Source organism: Quercus lobata, chromosome 11, assembly GCF_001633185.2.
Source record: "Quercus lobata isolate SW786 chromosome 11, ValleyOak3.0 Primary Assembly, whole genome shotgun sequence".
Taxonomy (NCBI): Eukaryota; Viridiplantae; Streptophyta; class Magnoliopsida; order Fagales; family Fagaceae; genus Quercus; species Quercus lobata.
In genome coordinates, this window is record NC_044914.1 from 4,067,668 (window position 1) to 4,091,182 (window position 23,515).

General features: G+C 35.3%; 1 protein-coding gene across 2 annotated transcripts; it reads left to right on the top strand.

Moving 5' to 3' along the window:
* Positions 1-145: 145 nt before the first annotated feature.
* Positions 146-21,790, top strand: LOC115967195 (protease Do-like 7). 2 transcript variants are annotated; one of them, XM_031086255.1, is made up of 24 exons: positions 146-679; positions 783-853; positions 3,093-3,227; positions 5,998-6,056; positions 6,614-6,650; positions 8,817-8,942; positions 9,076-9,165; positions 10,175-10,240; positions 10,351-10,407; positions 10,693-10,758; positions 11,471-11,578; positions 12,377-12,457; positions 13,343-13,392; positions 14,862-15,027; positions 15,782-16,291; positions 17,175-17,357; positions 17,444-17,549; positions 17,790-17,960; positions 18,032-18,159; positions 18,231-18,458; positions 19,025-19,240; positions 19,461-19,618; positions 20,070-20,181; positions 21,231-21,740. In XM_031086255.1, exons 1-24 carry the CDS (start codon positions 394-396, stop codon positions 21,405-21,407), a joined length of 3,387 nt encoding a protein of 1,128 aa, XP_030942115.1. In that variant the 5' UTR covers positions 146-393; the 3' UTR covers positions 21,408-21,740. The 2 variants fall into 2 exon arrangements, with proteins under 2 accessions (XP_030942115.1, XP_030942116.1); XM_031086256.1 differs by having other exon boundaries at positions 148-679; positions 18,032-18,111; positions 21,231-21,790.
* The last annotated feature ends 1,725 nt before the right edge of the window (positions 21,791-23,515 follow it).

Here is a 23,515-nt window from a genome sequence, read left to right on the forward strand (position 1 = left end):
AGTAAACAGAAAAAAATAATATTAAAAAAAACAAGAAATAAAAAAAATCAAGCTAAAAGCATGCTTGTGAAAGGTCATTGTTTAATGAAAATGAAAATTGAAAAATGAAAAAAAAAGAAAGCGAAGGTGATTGGCCCTCCATGTCTATGAGCATGACGCACCCCCTACCTCGGAGTCAGGCGGCCCTCACTTTTTAAGTCATCACCACCAAACCAAAAAAAGCTAACAAAACAAACAAAACGATAAATAATAATAGAAGAAGAAGAAGAATAAAAAGAAAGACTCAACTCCTCCTTTGGACTCATCACTCTCATTCATTTTTGAACCCTAAATCTCAACTCACGCACACTCACATCTCTCTCTCTCTGTCTTTTGCTCTCATTTTCGTTTTCAATGGAGGATCCGATGGAGAGGTTGGGATCGGAGCCGGACTCGTCGATCAAGGTCGACAGCGACCTGAGCATGGAAATCGACCCGCCGCCGCCGCTCCGCGAGAACGCCGCCACGGCCGAGGACTGGAGGAGGGCGCTCGGCAGGGTCGTCCCCGCCGTCGTCGTCCTCCGCACCAACGCCTGTCGCGCTTTCGACACCGAGTCCGCCGGCGCCAGCTACGCCACCGGCTTCGTCGTCGACAAGCGCCGCGGCATCGTTCTTACTAACCGACATGTCGTCAAGCCCGGTACGGCGGTGTCGAACTCTCTCTTCTTTTGATTCTTGTGAGGAAATTGAATTCCCTTTATGTTATATTCATTTCTTGTGTGTTTGGTTTCTTGGTTTTGTAGGACCTGTGGTTGCAGAGGCTATGTTTGTTAACCGTGAAGAAGTTCCGGTGCATCCTATATATAGAGATCCTGTGAGTCACCACTCTTTCTTTTTCTGCTTCTTCAATGCTTGTTCTTTATCAACAATCTTGTAAAATTACAAGCATTTCTTGATGAAGATTTAGTTTTCATTTCTGGTTATGTGTGAAATTGGGTTTGGGTTCTTGAGGAACATGGTGTTTGTGCTAAAGAAGCTACTTGAGTATTTCTTTTTATATAATTTTCATTTTGTAATATTGTTTTCTGGGTGTGAAATTGGGTTTTGGTGTTTGTGCTTAAAGAAGCATGAGTTCAAATTTCTGAGTTGGGGGGTAGGGGGGAGTTGGGAGCGTGTAAGTTGTGCGCTTTCAATCAAGCTTTGTTGGGCAAATGACTATGTTGATATGGAGAAGAAACTACTCATTTGTGAAAATGGGTTTTAGCTTTCAAATATGGTGAGGAATAGGGAGGAGGTAAGGTGTATTCATGGTTGTCGCATATGGAGAAGCATTAGGATGGGTTGGGATAGAGTTGCAGGGTATGTTCAGTATGTGGTAGGGGATGGTAATAGGGGTGAGGTTTTGGCATGATGCATGGTGTAAAAATCGACCTCTAATAAAAATGCATCTTGAATTGTATGTCATTACAATTAATAAGGATGATTTAGTTTAGTTAGATTTCACTTGGTGATTTTTGATTGACGAAACGACATGCTCATGAAATATTAAGTGTTTGTTCGCAATGTTAATGATTGGAAATCATTGTTGGTTGACTCTTTGTTGATATCTTTTACTCTAATATCCCAAGCAGTGAGGGTCCTGATTAAATGTTCTATTTGCACAAGGAGTGGTAAGACCAAAGATCTTTTGTTGTTGCATTGTGACATTGCCCATGAATTGTTGACTTATACCTGGTTATGCATTTGGGTGTCCCTGCCAGCTGTCAACATCGTAATATTCCTTATCCTATTGTAACCATCTCTCCCATATAAGTGTAATGAATAGTCTAAGCACTGAGATTCTTGTTTTTCTATCTCCTCCTTTTCTGTAAAATATCTATCTTTTTCTTTTTCTTCTTCAACGTGGTTTGATGAGTAATGTTGAAATCTCCAAAATTGTTTTTGAATTACATTCTGGATGTAGGAATTGTTTTGGTAAACATTCTTCATATGTTTGGAACTTAGCGCTGTTATGCCTATTATGGACTTTGTAGAGGGAGAGAAACCAATGCATTCTTGAGGGTATGCCTTGGTTTTTTAGCTGAAATCATATTTCCTAACAATATTGTTTTAGTGGTCTCCTTTTTTTGGGCCATAGTAAGATACATTCAGTTGTGGGTTTAATTGATTCTCTTTCTTTAAAGGGTAACTTTAATTGATTATGTCTCTTTAGGACTATTGTTTGTGTATATAAGGTAGTTCCTTTTCTTTAATAAAATTTAATTACTTTTTCCTTGTTTGATAAGTAACAATTCTTTTTTATTAAAAATAAATAAACCAAGTACATCGGGGGTGTATCCAGAGAGAAGGAAAAAAAATCAATCTCTCAAAGAAAGTAAGTAGGCAAACTTTTCAATACAATTATTCACCTCCACCAGAATGGGGAAAAGAGAGAAAGAAAGTAAGTAGGCAAACTTGAGAGTGTGCTTTTAATCAAAGTGACCTTACCCGCTTTAGATAGATAGAGCTGCTTCCAACCCGCTAACCTCTGTTCCCAGTTCCCAAGAATAGGATTCCAAAATGTCCTCTCCTTGAATTTAGCACCTAAGGGAAGACCCAAATATTTCATAGGAAGCGATGATTGTCTATATCCCAACAAAGTCACTAATTCTCCCAAATTGGTCACTTCCACCACTAGTGCCAACTCAGAATTTTCCAAATTAATCTTCCAACCTGATTCATTTCCAAATAACGAAGAATATCCCTCAATTTTGCTATTTGACTCAAGTCAGCATCTTATAAAAAAGAAAAGTTAGTTAAAAATGCTACCACAAAGGGGAGCTGGCCACTTTTTTTGGTCCGTATATTTTTGTTTCTTTCCACATTTATTTACTTTGAATATATCTTTCAGAATGTTGCGAGAGTTTAAGAGCTATTCACTTAAAGAGTTAAGTTTGTTTCCATTAATGTGTATATATTATCTTCCTCATGCTGACATATTTATAAATAAATAAAAAATCCTCATGTTGACATGAATAATAGACAAATCATTCAAGTTTCAGCATTATCTTTCTTTTGGCTTCTTTCATTGTGTATGTCAATGGTGATATAACTTTATGTGAACATTTTTCTAGGTCCATGATTTTGGCTTCTTTCGTTATGATCCTGGTGCAATCCAGTTTCTGAATTACGAGGAGATTCCTCTTGCCCCTGAGGCTGCTTGTGTTGGACTGGAAATCAGGGTTGTTGGTAATGATAGCGGTGAAAAGGTATTCATTTGGACTGGAAATCACTTGTAATACATACTATCTTTTGGGAGATACCTGAAAATGCTGAAATTAGGCAAATAGTAATTACTGATTAACCCCCCCTCCCTCTTTATGTAGTTTTAATTAAATGATAACACAAAATTGTGGCTTAAATTAAAATTTTTGGTGTACCAAAAGGCCAGTCTGAAGTATTGCTATATTTGTGCTTATGTGCATGAAAACATTGTTCAAATATGTATACTGATTGTTTGACATCATTGGAGGTGAGAAACTAATGAAAGTTTAGCAGATGGATGTGTGTCTTGCTTGGTTCTAGTTAAAGCAAACCTAAGGTTTGATGTTCTCTTGCAATGAAGACATGTATTATTTATAATCATATCTGCATACAAGGTTCTGTTGTAGTTGTCAGAAAATGTATTAAAACCTCCCCGAAAGGGGATATTTTGTTGGATAGGTTACAGTCTCCTTTTATTATCAAAAAAAGAAAAGGCTACTTCATGAGCACATGAAGAAGCCTAAAGAATTATTACAAATAAGAATTATGTAAAAAAATACAATGATTTTAAAAAATTTGCAATAGAATCACAATGTGTAAAATCCTATGCATGAGACCAATCAAATAAAGAGCTAGAGAAAGTTGCTAGCAACACTCTCTGTATGCACCGCATCTTCAAATGTACACTAGTTACTTTCCTTTCAAATAGTCAACATCAACCATAAGGAATCATATTCCAAATAGCTGATGAATGCTTACCCACCCAATTCCTCCAACCAAATATGGCTTCCATCACCTTCCCTGGTAGGACTCAATGTATCTCAAAGCACCTAAAAACAAAACTCCACAAATTAAGGGCCATTGTATTTGTAAATTAAATTAAAAATTGGTCCTCTGTCTCCTCACTACACTGGCACATGCAACACCATCCTAATAAAGTATAACCTCTCTTAGTGAGGTTCTCACATGTACTTATCTCTTGTAGACGAGAGTAGAGCTTTAGTTTTCTTTAAGACGCATACTTTACTTAAAAACACCAAGTTCTGTTGATCTCTTACAAAGGAGAACAATTTATTGGGTTAAAATGAATTGACCTCTTGCAATTAATTAATTAATTACCCAAGTTAATTAATTAGATCAAATTTCATGCAATAGCGTGATAGCACAAACAAATCACCAATTATACTAAATGCAGCGGAAAATAAATTTAACACGGGTGATTTATTTACGAATGGGAAAAACCATCGAGGCAAAACCCCACTGGGTGATTTTAAGGTCGTCTCTCCTAAGAATTCACTATTATCAATCACAAGCGGTTACAAGTATAAGGAATCTTACCAAACCCTTTGGTCTATCCCAAAATACCAACTTACAGTTGAACCCTTACCCCAATACCCAATTGGACTTGTATTGTAGCGGCAATCTTTCTGTTCAATGCACGAATTTCAGTACGTGACTAATCAATGATGCACGGATCTCAGTACGTGACTAACTTTAGCAACTTGAAAAGATTGTTGGCTGCAAAGTTCTTCAGTTTATCAACAATGAAGATTAGGAAGCTCTTGGTCACAAAACCCTTGACGTAAAGATGCAGTAGCTTCTTCAGAGAGAATAATGAACTAGGGCACTTTCTGCATGTAATCTCCCTTGTGTGACGGCCTTTAAAATAAGCCTTATAAATGTCTAGGGTTGTGAGAAGAAATCCTACACAAATACATAAGCTTGGCCCAAAAATCAGATCTGGAAATTCTGATTTCGGAAGTCTCTACAGAAACAGCTTGTGTCGAGCTTCAACATTAAATCTCAATAGAAGTCTCTTTGTCGAGATTGCTGTCGAGCTTTAATGAACAGCTCTTCTTCACATGTTTCTTGGTCAGATCTTCATGGTTTTAACACTTAACTTGAACAACATGTTTTTTGAAGTTTTAAACCTATTCTAAATCTACCCAATTACAAGTAAAGTGCATTTTGTCAAAGGATTAGTCAATTACATAAAATATGTCCCTAACACAATTAATGAAAGGCAAGAAGATAAAATATTTAAATGACAAACAGCAAAAGAAGAGAAATTGTAAGGGATGTTTAAGTATCGGCTGTTTTTGATTAGTGTATTTATTGTGCCAAGGATATTAAAACAGAGAAGTCCTTACTTTCTTTGGTTAAACTGAGTAAATAGGCAGATCTTCACAAACCTTTTTGATCTAATCGGTTGTTTTCATTGATTTAAGAATTTTGGAGTTGTTCTTTAGTTTGTTGTATTCCAGAAACAATCACCATTGCTCTATTAGCAAGACCAAATCTGAAAGGAATTTTAAAGAAAATGAAGATAGTCCAACATTTGGAGGGTTTAAGGACCTTGGCAGTCTTCCTCTATTGTCTCCTAACCATTAGAAGAGGTAGCATTGAAGGAAGATGTCTCTAGAAGGAACCCTACTGATACAGCCATTTGAGGAGCTAAAACCATCTTTGATGTTGACCATTTTGGTGATTAGTGCAGTTGCTAATGATTTAGCATTATAAATCTTCTGGTAAAACTATTGCTTGAACACGATTGTGGTGGCCTACATGTAGTTTGTATTTATGGTGGATGTTTGCTGCTTACAAAGCCAAGAAATAAAAATGGAATATTGTGGTAGCTTCCTTCTTTCTTAATGTTACTTATATTTTGCCTCTGGTACTTCCTATGATTTTATTATAGGACTTTAATTTATTATAGTAGTTTTTTTTTTTTTTTTCCATGAATGTTCCTTCATTGATTTAACTCTGAATTTACAGGTTTCCATTTTGGCTGGTACTCTTGCTCGATTAGATAGAGATGCTCCTCATTATAAAAAGTATGTGGTAGCTTTACTTTATTTCATTTTGATTCCTTTAATCTATAAAGAAACACATTTGGAAAAAAATTCAATTAATTGACACCAAATGGTCAAAATAGAGGTTCTTTTCTTTAGGGATTTTTGTTTTGTTTTTTTCCCCCTCTAATAATGTTTGTAAATCTTTTGACGGTGGGATTCGTTCATTAAAACTGAGGTATGGCATTTAATTTTCCATCTTTTATCATAATATTCTTAAAGATGTGGATGCAATTTGCTAGGTTTAGGTCATGGCTTCTTGTCAGCATTTTTTATTATATGCAGGAGCTATAATAGAAACCAGTGCTGCAATTCACATGAACGTTTTTTCCCTATTGATCTTTGGTTTTGCAGACACTTGTATTTGTTTTCTTGTTCAAAGTGTTGACCATTGTGAACATGATGTTCAATTTTTTCTCAATAAAAGTCTTATTACCTATCAAAAAAAGTATATGTGCCTTCTATTTGCTAGAAATGAAAAAAAAAAGGTTGCATTCACTACCAATTGATAGTAGTTGATAATGATTGTTTTGGTGCAGGGATGGCTACAATGACTTCAATACATTCTACATGCAAGTAAGTGTCTTAATCTTTTAGTCTTGGTTTCTTATTTTCAAATTTATCCATGATTATTTAATTTGTTGAGAAAATATATATAATTCAACCAACAGTACAGCTGTTGGTCCAATGGTTGAGACAATGACACATTGACCCAACAATTTTTTAGGTTAGCACATGGTATGGTTCTGATGACTATGGTTGTCACTAAGGATAATTAATGTTCCTTTTACTCTAACTGTAATTGACTGTCAACAATAGATCAACTTTTTGAAAATCGTATTGATGCTACTTGCAGCATATGTGAATCTTTTGTTAGTTTTGCAATTGTAGAACTTATGAGGCTTCTCATGCAATGTACTTCATTCCATAGTGTAGTACCAGAGAAGGAGGTTCATTGTTAATGTTGACAAGCATATGTGTTCTTAAATATGTGTATTCATACATACATTAAGACATGCTGTTAATAATCTTAGTAAAGTTAGTGGTGAGACACAGTAGACCATCTTCAACATTGTTTTATCGATTGGGAACTTAGATCACTTGTTTTCTTGTTATTGGGATTTATGGGTAATGCCTAGGACAGTTGCAGAGAAACTGCTATATCGGAAAAGGCACATTGCTAGGCACCTGTGATATGGGATGTTGATCCTCTATGTCTCATGTAGCGCATTTGGCTAGAAAGAATTGCTTGGACCTTTGAAAGATTTAAGCTTCCTGGTTCTAAGTTGATGCTCTGATGCTTTCATTTATTTGGTCACTCTTTGTTTAAATGGTGGAGTCAAGCTGTTATCTTTTTTCTTCTTTATATGATTTTCAGGATTTGTGAAATTTAATTACTTGGGTTATAATATTTGTATTCTTCTCTTCTCTATAGGGGTTTCTTTTGTGTATTCCTTTTGGGGGTTCTATTTTTGTTTGCATTTTGTGTAGTGGGGTAAGTCTTATTGATGAAAAGACAAGGAAGAGTTGCTTATGATGGTTTGGTCATATTTAGAGTGATTAATGAACTAATGAGAAAGAGTGAGTTAATTTAAGTTGAGGGAACTAAAAAAGGTAGAGGAAGACTGAAAATTACATTAATAGAAGTAGTAAAAAAGTAATGACAATTAGAAAGTAACAATGTGTATGACTTGGAATAATATAGAATGGTGGAAAAGATTATATGTGGTCAACCTTGACTAGTCTGTTGGGATCCATAGCTGACCCCAAATTTTTTGGAAATAAGGCTTTGATTGTTGTTGTAGTATTCTATGTAGTGGGGTCGTGTTCACTTGATTTGAGCAATTGAGCCTTGAAATTGAAACTTGAGCTTGGCTTGAACCGGCTCGGCCAGGCTCACATTTAGGTTGAGTTTGCCAACCTCACTCAAGCCCTCCCAATGGTTTTTTATGACCAGTTAAACATAAAGTCAGACCCAGGCATGTCCACATTGTGCCATGCACATTTGAATTCAAACTGATGGCATCAGTGTCCACTTTCATCTGCAGCCCTACTTGCTTCTTGGGTTACCTTTTGTTCTCTCGTTTCAAATGGTTAAATTGGATGGTAAGTAATATCTTGTCTTTTTTTTAGAGTAGTGCTAGTTACACTGTGTATGGTATGCACAGGTGAAATACTGTTTTGAAAACACGATTTTAGTTTTAATTGTGGGCTAGGATATTAACTTGTCTTTTGTTTAAAGTTAAGCAAGCCATTCTGAGCTAAATATTAATTTGAAGAATTTTTTTATCCAAAATAATAATAATTTGAAGAATTTTACTTAGTTTTTCATTTCCTTGGAAGAAAAATGAGTCTTGTTTTGGAAAATATTTAAATGAATTTGGCGTCTATTTATGAATTAATTTGTTTGCTAAGAATGCTGCTATATTATAATATTGAACTTCTCATTTGTGCTTGGTATATGTGCCTAAAGTACCATCCTTATTATTTTTTATTTTTTTAAGACTGGTCTTTTGGTGTGTCTGTAGAAGGTCATGACATCTTATGATGCTCAATGGTGTATCAAAATTGGTGCTAAATTGTAGAACATTGTTTTCATGGAGTCCGTTTCTTGATTCTTTTGTTATTTGATATTGACATAACATTCCTTATTGATTGTTTGTTGTCAAATTGTTAATCTGCTATGTTGCAGCTTGAGCCAAAATGTTATTGTTTCTTAATTCATGATTGTATTGCTTACAGGCTGCATCTGGGACTAAAGGTGGTTCTAGCGGTTCCCCAGTTATTGATTGGCAAGGCAGAGCGGTGGCCTTGAATGCTGGGAGCAAGTCATCAAGTGCATCAGCATTTTTTTTGCCTTTAGAACGAGTGAGCACTTTTTGTATATTTGCTGAGCCTTTATGCCATCCTTCTGGTATAAACTGGGATTGAGCACAATTCTTCTCGTGGGGAGTGTGTAATTCAACTTAGGCAACTAAACAGAGCAGAACTTAATTGGCAGGTTGTGAGGGCATTGAAGTTTCTCCAGAAGGGCTGTGACTCTTATGTAAATAAATGGGGGCCAGTTTCCATACCCCGGGGTACGCTTCAGGTTTGTTGTTGATGTTATCCTTGCATAGCTTTCCTACCATTAATTTGATTTTCTTAGTTGTTTACTCTTATCAGCAAAAATGCATTAGACAGAAGATAGAATGTGTTTTGTTGAGTAGGCCAGAATACATTTTTCTCATGACTGTCATTATAAATCAGGGCATTATTGCTTAAATTCTTAATTTTTAAGGTTGTGGAAGCTATGGTACAGCGGGTAAAATTTGAGGACGTTTGTTGTGGTTGGTCTGGAATATATAGAAAATAAAAAATACCCTGATCCTAGAATCTTGAGAAGCACATATGGTACATTTCCAAATATACACTAACTGAAACATGACATTGTCAGGTGCGTGCATTATTTCAATGTTGAAGTGTTCTTTCCCCTTAATGTGGTTCTATTTCTTGACAAACCCCCCAAAAAGATTCTTAATTACTTTTCATCTATATTTATTATATTTGGGAGGTTTTGTGGTGTTTTTTTTTGGGGGGGGGGGGGTGGGGGAGTTGGGCAGAGTGGATTTTCTGTACATTCTCTTGATTTGATCACTGACCTAATTTACTTATTTGGGAAATACGTAAATGGACCAGATGCATGTACTAGTTCTTTTGTTTTTGTTTTTTGTTTTTTTTTTTATTTGTTTTGTTTTGTTTGTTTTTTTGTTTTTTTCCTTGTGGTGAAAACTGAGTCATAGGGAGATGAAAACTTCAACCTAGAATCTAGAAAATGGTAATGAAATTTTTTTCATTTGTGTAGCCTTCAAAGTAGAGTTTTCCTCCTAATCTCTGAAGTGGTTGTTAGTGAGGGTTTTCAATTCAAAATCCTTATATACCAGTGGCATCACACGGAGTTGTGTTAAAAAATGCTCAATCAGTTATGCCAATTTTATTTTATATATAAATATTTGATTAATGTGTATATATGTAAGTGCTTTTATTCATAAACAATAAATCTTTGTATAAAATATCTGAGGGTTTATTACATGATTTGGCTTCTTTAATCCATGGTATAGGTAACATTTGTTCATAAAGGATTTGATGAGACACGTCGGCTTGGTCTACAAAGTGAAACAGAGCAGGTCTTTAGTTCTCTGATTTTACATTGTTTCCAGTGATGATTTATATATATTTTTGGATAAAATTGGGTTTCCTCAATGAGTAGTTATGCTTGTGCTTTTGACTTGTTTAGATGGTGCGGAATGCATCTCCACTAGGGGAAACTGGCATGCTCATCGTTGACTCTGTGGTAAGTACATTTGTTTGATATTTTACCTATAAAGGATAAAGTATGTTTTGTGTTTCTAATGCTCAATTGCGTGCTAATTTTCATATTATTTTAAAGGTAATATTATGTCATTTTTCTATTTAAAAAAAAAATTTGGGATTAAGGTTCAAATCCCAGCAATGGAAATGTTTCTGCCAATCTCGAGTTTGTTGAGGATCCGTAGCAAATCCCAAAATTTTGGAACTAAGGCTTTGTTGTTGCTGTTATGTAATATTTTTCTGACTAATGGGTGTGGACTTGTTTCAGGTGCCAGGTGGCCCGGCTCATAAGCATTTGGAGCCAGGAGATGTGCTTGTTCGTGTGAATGGGGAAGTAAGTAATGTCTTGAATTATTCTTGATTACATTGATTTATTCTATGAGCTATTCCTGTATGACTTTAATTGTGTTTTGTAATTGCTGGACGGTTTTGGTAGCTGTATTGTTATTTTCAAACTGAAACTTTTTTACTAAAATGTACCACCAGTTTTGTTGTCATAGAAAAGCTTCCAGGATTAGCCCTTAGAGCAGGCTACTCAAAACTGTTTCCAGGGAGCAGATTCTAACAAGACCCAATGTTCTCCTTTTTCTGTTTTGTTGCCATACCTTTGTTGGACGTTAGTTCATTCTCAATATCCTGTGACTGTTTTGTTTGCATATGTGGAATTAGACCATATGCCATTTGGCAACAATTTATGTGAGGAGTAGTGCAATATCATTTGAACTAGTTTCTTTTGGATGTCGTTAGATGGACATAGATCTTTGAATATATTAGGACTTTTTGGACTTGCGTGTAAGTAATTATTATTTTGGGGAGATACTAAGCTACTGTATTCTTAAGTTTCTTCCTCTAAGTTCTTGTATACTGTCTATGTTTCTATTTAATAAATTTATCTTTACTTATAAAAAAAAAAAAAATTATATTTACATCACAGAGTGAAATAATCTTGAATAATCATGTCTTAGTTCATATACAGGCAATGTTTTCTACTACTGTGGAGCTATTACTTGTATTAGTTGCTTTAACGTGTGGAACTCCTAATGCAGGTAATTACCCAATTCCTGAAGTTGGAGACTTTAATTGATGACAGTGTCAACCAGAACCTTGAATTACAAATAGAAAGGGGTGGCATACCATTGACTGTCAGCTTGATGGTAAGGGTTGTGCTAATGTTCAAGTATTGGTTACTGCTTTCAGTTTATCTAGAAAAGAAGTTTACACAGGTCCTTGGTAGATAGCTTGCTGTGAGAAATAATGAACTTGATCCTGGAGAGACTCACATGGAAGCCTATATCTGTAATATGGGATTGATTTCACAAACTCTGCCAGAACCATTCTATGCATGGTCTAGGATGGTGGCTCTTACAGTGAACACCTAGCAATAGCTTTACCAAGTGAAAAATGATGCTTGTTTATAATATAATGGCTGGAGTGGCATGAAGAAGTGATGTAATCCAAATGGAGGTTGACAGCTAAAAACTATGGACCCAAGATTGTTAGACTGTGGGCCAATTTAGCAAAGGTCCTTTGCAATGTTCAGAAGTGGGCTTGGATCCCTGAGAAATGAAATGAAGCTCGGTAGATTCAGATAATCAAGAAAGGGAGCAAAACTAAAAGCCGAAAAGAGAAGATAACTAATTTATTCTTTCAAAACTCTAATCTGAATACTCTATCACATCAATATGAATATGTACCATATGACTAGATTTAATATCAACCCTACACCTCAGACATAAATTTCTGGGTTGGTTTCGGCTGGCCCAATCAATCATCTAGTCCATGGATTTACCTATATCCTCAGTATGTGCTAGCTCTCACCTTCAATGGCATGTTAGGTTTTGTTGATACAATATGTTTTAAATGTACTAGCTACTTGGTGATATTTGTATGGTAGTTTCCATTTTGCTTCATCTTATTAATGTAAAATTTAATGTCTTCTTTATATATTTTAGGTCCAGGATTTACATTCAATAACTCCCGATTACTTCCTAGAAGTAAGTGGTGCGGTGATACACCCTCTTTCATATCAACAGGTAGGTTGGGATTAGCAGTTCTTGCTCAATTCTTTGGAGTGGCAACTTTTACTGTCCATCTATTTTTGCTGATATTTTCCTCTCAATTTATGCATCAGTTTGTCTGTGATTGGATGTGCATGTGTATTTCATATTGGCAAGTCCTGTACATTTTCTTTTTCAATGATGGTGTTGGCGAATTAATAGAATAAACTTTGAGCCCAACACATCCATACCATGAAAGTTGAGCTCAAGACACTCCTTAAAAATCAGGAGAGGTACTGTGCGGCTACAAAGCCAGAAAAGAATGTTGCATGTTTGCCTTAATTTTTCGTCTTAAATAAGATGATGTAAAGACTAGGTAGCAAAGCCTTATTTCAACTATAGAGAGCCCGCATATATAATAATAAGATGCTGTAAAGACTATATAGCTAAGCCTTATTTCAACTATAGAGGGCCCACATAAATAATCCTGTTTTGTTTCTGTGCTTTTTTGAAAGTCATTTCTGCTTATGCTATTGTGCCTTGGCTTTCATCCCAATTGACATTCTTTTTAGTTATCTGGTGCCTTAATCATAGCACCGTATATGGGAGAATTGTTGGTATTTATTGAATGTGACAAGCTTGGTTGGGGGTTTTTATAACTTTTTGGAATACTTTTAGTTCAAACTTTCCATTAATCAAGAAATGAAACTTCGGGTTAAATCAGTTTCTTCTTTTTCATGAGACTTTTTATTTTATTTTTTTAATTTATTTTTTTTACCTTCTATTATTGTGAAATCAAACTTGTTGACCTAGCTTTGTTGACTTGTAGTTTAGTCAATGTTGCTTTCTGCTAACTACTTTTCATATACAACCCTTAATTATTATAGCAGACATGTAACTCATTTAATTTATTCAATGCAGGCTAGAAATTTCCGTTTCAATTGTGGTCTTGTATATGTTGCAGAACCAGGGTAAGTTTAATCAGATCTAGTACTAAGATATACATTACTAATTAGTTTGACTTATTCTTCAATTGTCATGTACAGTATGCAAACAAATGTTGATCTTTTCTAGTTTGTATTCTATATATATTGATAATAAAATTTAAGACTTGACACTAATTAATATCTAGAGAAGATTGATTACCTTGTACTCCCTCCGTCCCACTTTGTTTGTCCTATTTGAAAAGTCAAACTTTTTAAGGGAACATTATTTATTGTCTTGTCTACCTTTTAAAAAAGTTTCCAAAACTACCCTTAAATAAATTTATCAAAAAATTGATGACTTTTAAAATAGGGGTATAACAGGAACATTAGTAAATTAATGATTTTATTTTTAGAAACAGGACAATATTTTGGGACATCTCAAAATGGAATAGAGGACAAACAAAGTGGAACGGAGGGAGTATAATTTTCAGTAGTTCCCTAGAGTGGTTCACTGCAGAAAACAAGCTTATTTTGGGCTTTTAATATGTGAGCAGCCTATCTTGTTAGTAGCTGCCAAAGAGGATTTCTCAGTGACATTTTAGAAGCTCCACCCAGTGCTTTATGACTGTTCTGCAAGCACTGCTACACTTCCTTTGATGTTGATAGAAAAACTCTGTTCTTCTGTTTCTTTACATTTGATGTTGATGTTTTTATACTATTTAATCTTTTTTTTGTAAAACCCTTCAATTCATTTGTTTATAAGTTTTGATAGCATGAGGTTCAAGATTTTTTTAATTTTATTTTGATAAGCGATAGCATGAGGTTCAAGATTATAACTATCTGGAGTCCCCAGATACAAATCTACACACTAACATAAATTTAAATATTGAAAGGCAGAATCTAGTGACGTCATAATACTTCCTGTCCTTGAAGGGAACACCAGCTGTTAACTGAACTCTCCCTGCCACGGTTCCCATGGCAAAAACAGGCAGTCTGTGAGGTTAAAGGCAGTAGTTGTTTATTACTTCTTTTTGTTAGGGTTTACTGGAAGTCCGGAACTATAGAAACGAGGGATGGGAAGGAAGGCGTGTTTTCTGTGTAGAATCAAAATTGTTTGAATTCATATTGGAAGAGAGTGGGCGAATGTATGGGCTGTGCATCATTGAAAGGTGACAGAATAGAGAGTGGGGCAACGTATCCACTGTTTTGATGATCTTCATTGTAAAATTTTTCCATCCATTCACATACTAGTGTGGAATGAGTTGAAAAGTGACCATCAAAATTATGCCAGACTTGTCGAGAATCTCAATAGGGCATTTTGAATTTGTAGCTTGGCTCGATGTTCCTGTATTGAACTTTTTTGCTGCACTATATTTTCATGTCATGACTCATGAGTTTATGTTACAATATGGGCGTGCAATTTAATTATTTCAAAAATTGAACCAATTTGTGTTTGCTTTCTTTCCACTCTATGCCTTTTTAATGTAATGGACCAATTGTTTTACCTATTGCAGATATATGCTCTTTAGGGCAGGAGTTCCTCGCCATGCCATCATTAAGAAATTTGTGGGTGAAGAAATATCATGTCTTGAGGAACTAATTTCAATTTTGTCCAAGCTGTCTAGGGGTGTTCGAGTACCATTGGAGTATATAAGCTACACGGATCGTCACCGGAGGAAGGTATATGATGATTAGTTATTACACTTCTGTTGATTAAATTGATAATTTATCAGCACAGTGAACTGGTACTTATTATTATTTATTAATGATTTCTTATTTTTGGTTTAATTCAATAATTAATTGATTTAATAAATAGGTAACACTATTTAATAGTGTTTATGGGAAGCAGTCATATTATTTGATTTATTGTGGCTTTCTTTATTTTGCAAATTGATTTCAACTGGAATATCTCTATAATTGTATTTGTGAGAAGGCCCAATAGGTTGTATTTGATTAAATCAGTCAAGGCTTTCTTTTAGGTTTATGGACCATAAGGTCTATTGGTTCTTTCAGCTTGTGTGAGCCTGATGTTGCTTTGGTCATTTACTTGTATAAAAATGAGCCTCTAGTGAATGGACCTTTAGAGTCCCAGTGGTATTTATTATCCTCGTATCATTATAGTTAATATCTGAAATTATTCATTTCCTTTTTTTGGATGAGGAAAAAAAAGATTCATTTCCACTGAATTTTAGTCCATAGATGTGCTATTTTCAGACCCATAGAAGCCTTGGTTTACATGATAGCATTTATAAGCATGAGAGACACTAAATGTCCTTCCGTGGTTTTCTGTCGTGTGCTTTATGCTATGTACTTATTGTTGCATTGACATTTACTCTTAGATTCCCCATCTTTTGGATTCTAACTTGATTATGAGCATTTTTGTTTCACCACCCTCTTCTTTGTCTTACTATTCTGACTCTTCTGGTGGGTTCAGTCTGTACTTGTCACAGTTGATCGGCATGAATGGTATGCCCCTCCACAGATATACACTCGTGATGATAGTACTGGTCTATGGACTGCAAAGCCAGCTTTTCAAACTGACTCCCTTCTACCATCCTCTGGTATCAACGATGTTGGGGCTCTGGCAAGCCAGACAATTTCAATGGGTGGTGAGGGTAATTTTATAGAACATATACATCAAAGTAATGGCCAGGAGTTGACTGATGGTGTTACTAGTATGGAAACGAATTGTGAAGATGCTTCTGATGAAGCACGTCCTGGGAATGACCCTGTTGGATTAAAGAAACGACGAGTGGAAGAGGATTTGTCTGCTGAAGGCAATGTTGTTGCTGATTGTTCCTTGCCTGAAACCAGAGAAGCGAAGTTGGAGGATCCTAATACTATGCAAAATGATATCTTAAGAGAGTTTCAAGGTGCAACGGTGACAGCAGCTAATGCTTCATTTCCTGAACGTGTGATAGAGCCCACTCTTGTAATGTTTGAGGTAATTATCTTAGAAATATTAAATCATATTTTCTTCAAGTGCCTGCCTAATTCAATTGACCAGGCTAGTTGATTTTCACCCTACTAGTTTGTGATGCCTTTTGCTTTATTTATATTAAGTTAAACTTAAATAGTAAGGGGCTTTACACTTTAGCTTTCTGAATCTTGCTCACAAGTTGAGTCAAGTACCCCTTTAATTGTTTCCCTTTAAAGAATAGCTTGTCAATTTAGCCCTTCTATGATTAATTATCTGGAATTGTCTTGGAAGATGAGCTTGCCTACAAATACAACTGAGAACCCATGTTAATTTGAATGTTATTATCACATGGTTTCAATCAAGATGATAATAAATTCATTCATGAAAAGTGACTAAATCTTACACTTGCTATCAATGCACTGCAACCCTCCTTTTTCCGGGTTTGGGACTGGTTTTGAACAAAATATACGACACTAGGCACTGACAGTCGATCCATCCATATGATTTTTTATTGTGCCGTTCGTTTATTAGGTTATATCAGAAAATTTAGGGTGTCCTTATTTGGAACTATCTGATGAAAATGTATAGGGACATGAGGCTTTTATTTCAATAGATTTTGGGTTTAAAGGCCCCTTTCCCTCTTTTATATTTGTTACTTATATTTTGCTCACAGAGTCATTCTTATATATATATATATATATATATATATTTTTTTTTTACTTATCAAAAAAAAAAAAAAAACTACTGATTTTACCTTTGTGGCTTGTTCAAAATTGTAATAACCTACTTTTATTCAATTGTTGAGGTGAAACTTTGTATATGTGTGAATATATATATGCATGGATGGTTGGAAGTGTTTCTTTCCAGGGCTTACATTTTATTAGTAAGTTGGTCTTTATACCTGCAGGTCCATGTGCCACCATCGTGTATGCTTGATGGTGTGCACTCACAACATTTTTTTGGGACTGGTGTCATTATACATCATTCTCAAAGCATGGGACTTGTCGTGGTTGACAAGAACACAGTTGCAATATCTTCATCCGATGTGATGCTGTCCTTTGCTGCTTTTCCAATTGAAATACCTGCGGAGGTAAATCTTTTAGCGTCAGTAAAAGTTAAAAATATAAAATAAAATAAAAATATGCTACTTGCTTAAGTTGTTTACATTCTATATAGGTGGTTTTTCTCCATCCTGTTCATAATTATGCTCTCATTGCATATGATCCCTCTGCTCTGGGAGCTGTTGGCGCCTCAGTTGTGCGTGCTGCTGAACTACTTCCAGGTAATTTTGACTACATTAATTTTAATTTCTCTTTGTTCAACTTTATTTGGAGTTTGTCAGATTCCCTATTCTGATACAATTCTATGTTTATGGCGTGTCACATGTTTGAATCATTCATACAGCTGGTCTTCTTCCATGTGTGCAAATATTATTATATTTGTATTAATTTCCAACTATGTTAACAGTTATTTTACCTAAAATATGCATATTGAAGAAGAATTTTCATACTTTCTGAGACAGAGCCTACATTACGTCGTGGTGACTCTGTTTATCTTGTGGGATTAAGTAGAAGCCTCCAAGCAACATCCAGAAAATCCATTGTGACCAATCCATGTGCTGCATTGAATATTGGCTCAGCTGATTGTCCACGGTACAGAGCAACCAATATGGAAGTCATCGAGCTTGATACTGGTAACTGTACTTTCATTACCAAAGTAGATCTTATTCATCCAGATTTTGACATTATGCATGTATGATATCAGATTTTGGTAGTACTTTTTCGGGGGTGTTAACTGATGAACAAGGAAGGGTCCAAGCTATCTGGGGAAGCTTTTCAACTCAGGTTTCCACTCGGTCCAAAAAAAAGAAAATGAAAAAGAAAAAAACTAAGGTTCATTGTTAAATTGATTTTTCCGATGTGCTCCATCGGAGCATGAATCTGACATAAATTCCTGATTGCAGTTGAAATTTGGTTGCAATTCGTCTGAGGATCATCAATTTGTCAGAGGAATCCCAATATATACAATCAGCCAAGTCCTTGACAAAATCTTATCTGGTGCACATGGGCCACCTCTTCTCATAAATGGTGTCAAAAAGCCAATGCCACTTGTTAGAATTTTAGAGGTTGAACTTTATCCTACATTGCTATCAAAGGCCCGGAGTTTTGGACTGAGCGATGATTGGGTGCAAGTACATATTCTTCCTTAGAAAATATTTTATCCTTCTTTCCCTTTCATTTAGTGTGCAATATGAATGCATTTGTTTCCTGCGTTCGACTTTGTAAATGCTGTTAATTTTTGTTATTATAAAGAAAGAAAAAATGGTTTGTTTCTTTGTTTCTCTTTTCATTGTGAATCCATTCAACAACAACAAAGCTTTAGTCCCACATATTTTGGAGTCAGCTATGGATTCTCAATAAATTAGTTGTGGCCGGCCACATGTGAATCCATACTGGCTTACTATTTCAATGGGAAAAAAAAATTCACTTTGCTCATAATATTTTGGTTCCTGAAAACATGTAGATATAGATGAAACAGCCTTAACGGCTAACGGATGTTTCAACCGATGTATTGCTATGGCTAAACATCATCAAAATTTTCTAGGTTTAGATATTGGAATGGTGCACCATTAGATGTGATAAGCTAATTTTTATCATCATGTTTTGGTCTCTTTGCATCATTTCCTTCTTGAATGAATCTTTTTGGTTACTAAACTCATTATTTTTGTAATTAATCATTGGTGAATGTTCCTTGAAGGCACTTGTCAAGAAAGATCCAATTAGACGACAGGTTTTACGTGTGAAAGGTTGTTTGGCTGGATCAAAAGCTGAAAATTTATTAGAACAAGGAGACATGGTCTTGGCAATCAACAAAGAGCCAGTTACATCCTTCCTTGACATAGAAAATGCTTGCCAAGCATTAGACAAATGTGACAACAATGATGGGAAGCTTAACATGACCATTTTTCGGCAGGTAAGCAAATAATATGTCCCATGTGGCTTTTGTTTTTTGCTTTTACATTCTTTTAGAAGCAGGGGTTCAAGAAAGTATTGCCTAGGTATATTTGCCTCTTTCACATTGTTGTGCATTGAATCCTTTTTGATATAAGAAATAGCTATTGAATAAATCAATACATTAATCGAATCAGCTATTGAATGAATCATCATTCATACATTGATCTGTATGATTCCAGGGACGTGAAATCGATGTTCTTGTGGGGACAGATGTTAGGGATGGCAATGGCACAACACGTGTGATAAATTGGTGTGGGTGTATTGTTCACGATCCTCATCCAGCAGTTCGTGCTCTTGGATTTCTTCCTGAAGAAGGTCATGGTGTGTATGTGTCAAGGTATGAAATTTGTTTGAATTTACAAGTATTCCATGCTTTTCCTGACGTGAAGGGGTATATAATTTTAAGGAATTGCATAATTGATGTTCTGTTAGCATTCCCATTGACTAGCTCAACCTAAGTCTTTGCTAAATGCTCATCTCATGGTGTTATACAGAAATGTTTTGCACCCACAAAAGTTCTTAATTAGGCCAATTTGGGTAGCAAGTGTTCAGCCTGATGCGCATCAACCAACACAAAACATTGACTGTTATTGTTTTTCTACCCACTGTTTACCTTGAGTGCAGGCCAACTTGCTAATTCCTCCCATACTCTTTGAAGATTGAAATAGTCACTTACTGAATATTAATATCACCCTGCACCACTCTTTTACATTTCTGATAAAATTTCATTACTTACCGTTAAAGCTTCAACTACTTGAGTATGCTTGACAATTTCTAAAATTTATCAGGTGGTGCCATGGCAGTCCAGTGCATAGGTATGGTCTGTATGCACTTCAGTGGATTGTTGAAGTTAATGGGAAACTGACTCCTGATTTAGATGCTTTTGTTAATGTGACAAAGGTATATCCACAATCTTCCCTTCCTCTTCTCTCTCTCTCTCTCTCTCTCTCTTCTTATATGTTGTCTATGTGTGGGTGCGTGAATGTGCCTGTGGTTTTGATGCTTGAAAATTTGACAATGCCCCCTTAATCCACTAACTTTTCCCCCCTTCTCCTTTCTCTCCCTTTGATTTAAATATTTGATGTTGATAGCTACTTTGAAAAATTATAATGATGCTTTGAAAGTGAATACATTGTGATGTTGGATGCATGGTTATCCAATTTCAAGGGAAGTGACGTGAGCATTTAATGCCAATGTGAAGAATAAAAATGATTTTAAAAAAATCTCTGTTTCATTTTTTTTCACAGAGCACTAATTTAGGCCAAAGTATAGGCATTCAATGTTAGCAAAGTCATGGTGCATGGGTCTTGTTTGTATTTATATTGGGATTTGGGTAAAACTGCATTTGAATCACTTTCATAAGGCTCACTTTGACATAAGGGCTGTGAGGACCTTTGACATCTTGTGGCTATATGTGCTAAAGCTAATTGTATGTTTGACCAACAAGATACTAAGCATTATCAGAGCTAGTCAACTTTTACTGACATAAGCTTGCACCTTGTTAACTCTGGCAATATTAGTGGGAGATATCATGGTTATTATTCAAGTAATTTTATAAAAATCTTTATGATTTTTGCATATCACTTCATTGTTACTTGTATATTTCCATATGGATTATGTTTGTTATATGCACAGAGGTTATTTACAGTGCATATGAAATGTCAATGATGATTTTCTGATTCGTGCTTCCAACTTACGCATGAGTCAGACATACTGTATATACATAGTCAAGCAAGGGCAGAATATATATTCACAATTGACTATTGGTCAGACAATTAGTATTTTGGTAATTCTACATCAGATATTCTTTGTTGCTATTTTAGAACCAATAGCAGAAATGTTATAGCATAACAGTGTGTTTGTATTTTAATTCTTCTGTCATCAGATTGGTAGGTATGTTATACCAAGTCATATACTTATTTATGAAGATTCTCTTTACATAAATTCAGGAATTAGAACATGGGGAGTTTGTCCGTGTACGAACAATTCACCTGAATGGGAAGCCTCGAGTACTAACGTTGAAGCAGGACTTGCACTACTGGCCTACATGGGAGTTGAGATTTAATCCTGACACTGCAATGTGGCGGCGTAAGGTAATCAAGTCATTAGGAAGCAGTAATGCCTGAAATTAGCATTATCATCTGGCTGGACAGATTTCTTGGGGGAGGAATGACCATACGAGCATAAAGTGTGTAACGACTGAACTGTACTGACCTATCCATGGTTAAAGGAGTGACAAACAGGTGCTGCAGCCTTCTGGTAGGACATGGTTATTTTGGAATGGAGCTGGGCTAACATGGTTTTTCAACAAACAGAGGACCGTAAAAGGCACATTTTATTTTGGCGGGCACAGCTATATTCATAAAGTGTCCAGTCATTTTATGTTTAAAGATGATTATATACTGAATAGTTATACAAGTGAATTGTTACTGAAATACAAGTGAATTAGCGAATGAATTCATCTGAGAAAAAAATGTTGGATAAAAGAAAGTAAAAATCATTATTATTATCTACTTCATCCTTTTAATTGATCTAACACCAAAAAAAAGGAAGATAAACCAAAAACAAGAGTACAAAGCAAGATTAGCAACTAGCAAGACAAAGTTTGTATTGCGAGGAATGAGAATATATTATGCTGATCTACTTCTACCTGTTTTTTGACTAATCTCAAAAAAAAGGAAAAAAAAAAGAAAAAAGAAAAAAGGAAGAAGAAAGAAGTCAGTTCTTGTCCACCGCTAAAGCGGAATGCATTGCCGTTGGCAGCTGTTGCACCCGAACTCCTGTGGATGAAACAATTGCTAAATGATTGTGGTATTGATGGAGGCACTAATATATTGTACTAACAATGCCATCATCATCATCTCCAAGAACTACGTTGTTCAACTCTCTCAGACCAATTATGAACTCGTGGAAACACAAGTTGTGCCTAGAATTTGTTGACACCGAAAACCAATTAGTCGGCCGTTTTGGTCTTCGCTTTGAGTATCTTAGGAAGGCTATTGGTATTTTTGTTGTCTCTTCAGTACTTTGTTTTTGCCCCTAGGGTGCATATCCATCATACACGCTAGGAGTGTGCGTACAACTTTACATTAGTGTTTGCATTCATGCGTTGTTTTTCATGTTTTGAATTGTGTTGCATTTTGTTTCTTGAATTTTAAAATTATATATAAAATAATAAAAAATAAATAAATAAAGAAGAAGGAAACCTTGTTTGGCCATATTACATTAGATTATTATTAGAGCATGAGTTTTTTTTTTAGATCATTATTAGAGCATAAGTTGTAGCTTAAACTTGCACTTTTATGTGCGCGCATAAATTACATAAGCTTAAGTTTAGCTGCATGTCTGAGTTTCGGTAAGTAATCAGTCGTGTGATTACATGTCTGTGATCCAATAGACAAAGACAGACTAGACATTCTTGAGTGTAACTCCTCACACATCATCTTTGCTATGGCATTGTCTCTAATCCTCTCATTTTAGATCAAATTTCATGAAGTTTTGCATTGAACCTTGGGTTTCAAAATTTGGGATTTCCTACATTCTCTCATGTTCTTGTTTCATCTTTTATTTTGGATGTTATGAGTTTTTGTTCTGCATGGATTTAGATTGAATTCAAGTGACATTTCCTTCCCTATCATTTAGATGGTGATTTTGTTTGCCAATTTTTGTGAGATGTTTTTCATGTTTGTCATTTTTCACAATCTTGTAATGATGGGCTTCTTGTTTCAAAGATCAACCGTATTGCGTGACTTTGGAATTGGGTGTAAAGTTTTGGGTTGTTTCATATTGCAACAAACCTTTTTCATGTCCAATTTGCATCTAGCTCACCAAATGTCAAACAAAATGCCTCACTCAAGTTTGATTAAACTTCATGGTATGTGCTTTATGGTACTAATTGTCCTTGGTCATTAAATTCATTTCATGTTCAGTTAGAAATCCTAGGGCATCATCATACTTGAAAATTTCCGATGTTGGTTTTAGGAAGTGGTTGTCACTTGTCACAAGTTGCATTTTGGGATGAAATTGTCAAACGCATGTCATACGTTCTTTTTTTTTTTTTTTTTTTTTTTTATGGAAAGCATGTCATACACTCTTGAACGGTGCATCATTGAGGCATTCACATTTAGACATCATAGGTCTACATTCTCTTGCTTAGTTCTTTGTATATAATATTTAGGGTATGTGTCTCATCTGTTCATGTCATATACATTTAAGAGTATTTAGTGTCCGTTTG

Coding starts and splice junctions, on each gene's coding strand:
- LOC115967195 (XM_031086255.1), top strand. CDS start 394: ATGGAGGATCCGATGGAGAGGTTGGGATCGGAGCCGGACTCGTCGATC. Junction 10,408..10,692: donor TGCTCATCGTTGACTCTGTG/GTAAGTACATTT, acceptor GACTTGTTTCAG/GTGCCAGGTGGCCCGGCTCA. Junction 17,358..17,443: donor CAATTGAAATACCTGCGGAG/GTAAATCTTTTA, acceptor CATTCTATATAG/GTGGTTTTTCTCCATCCTGT.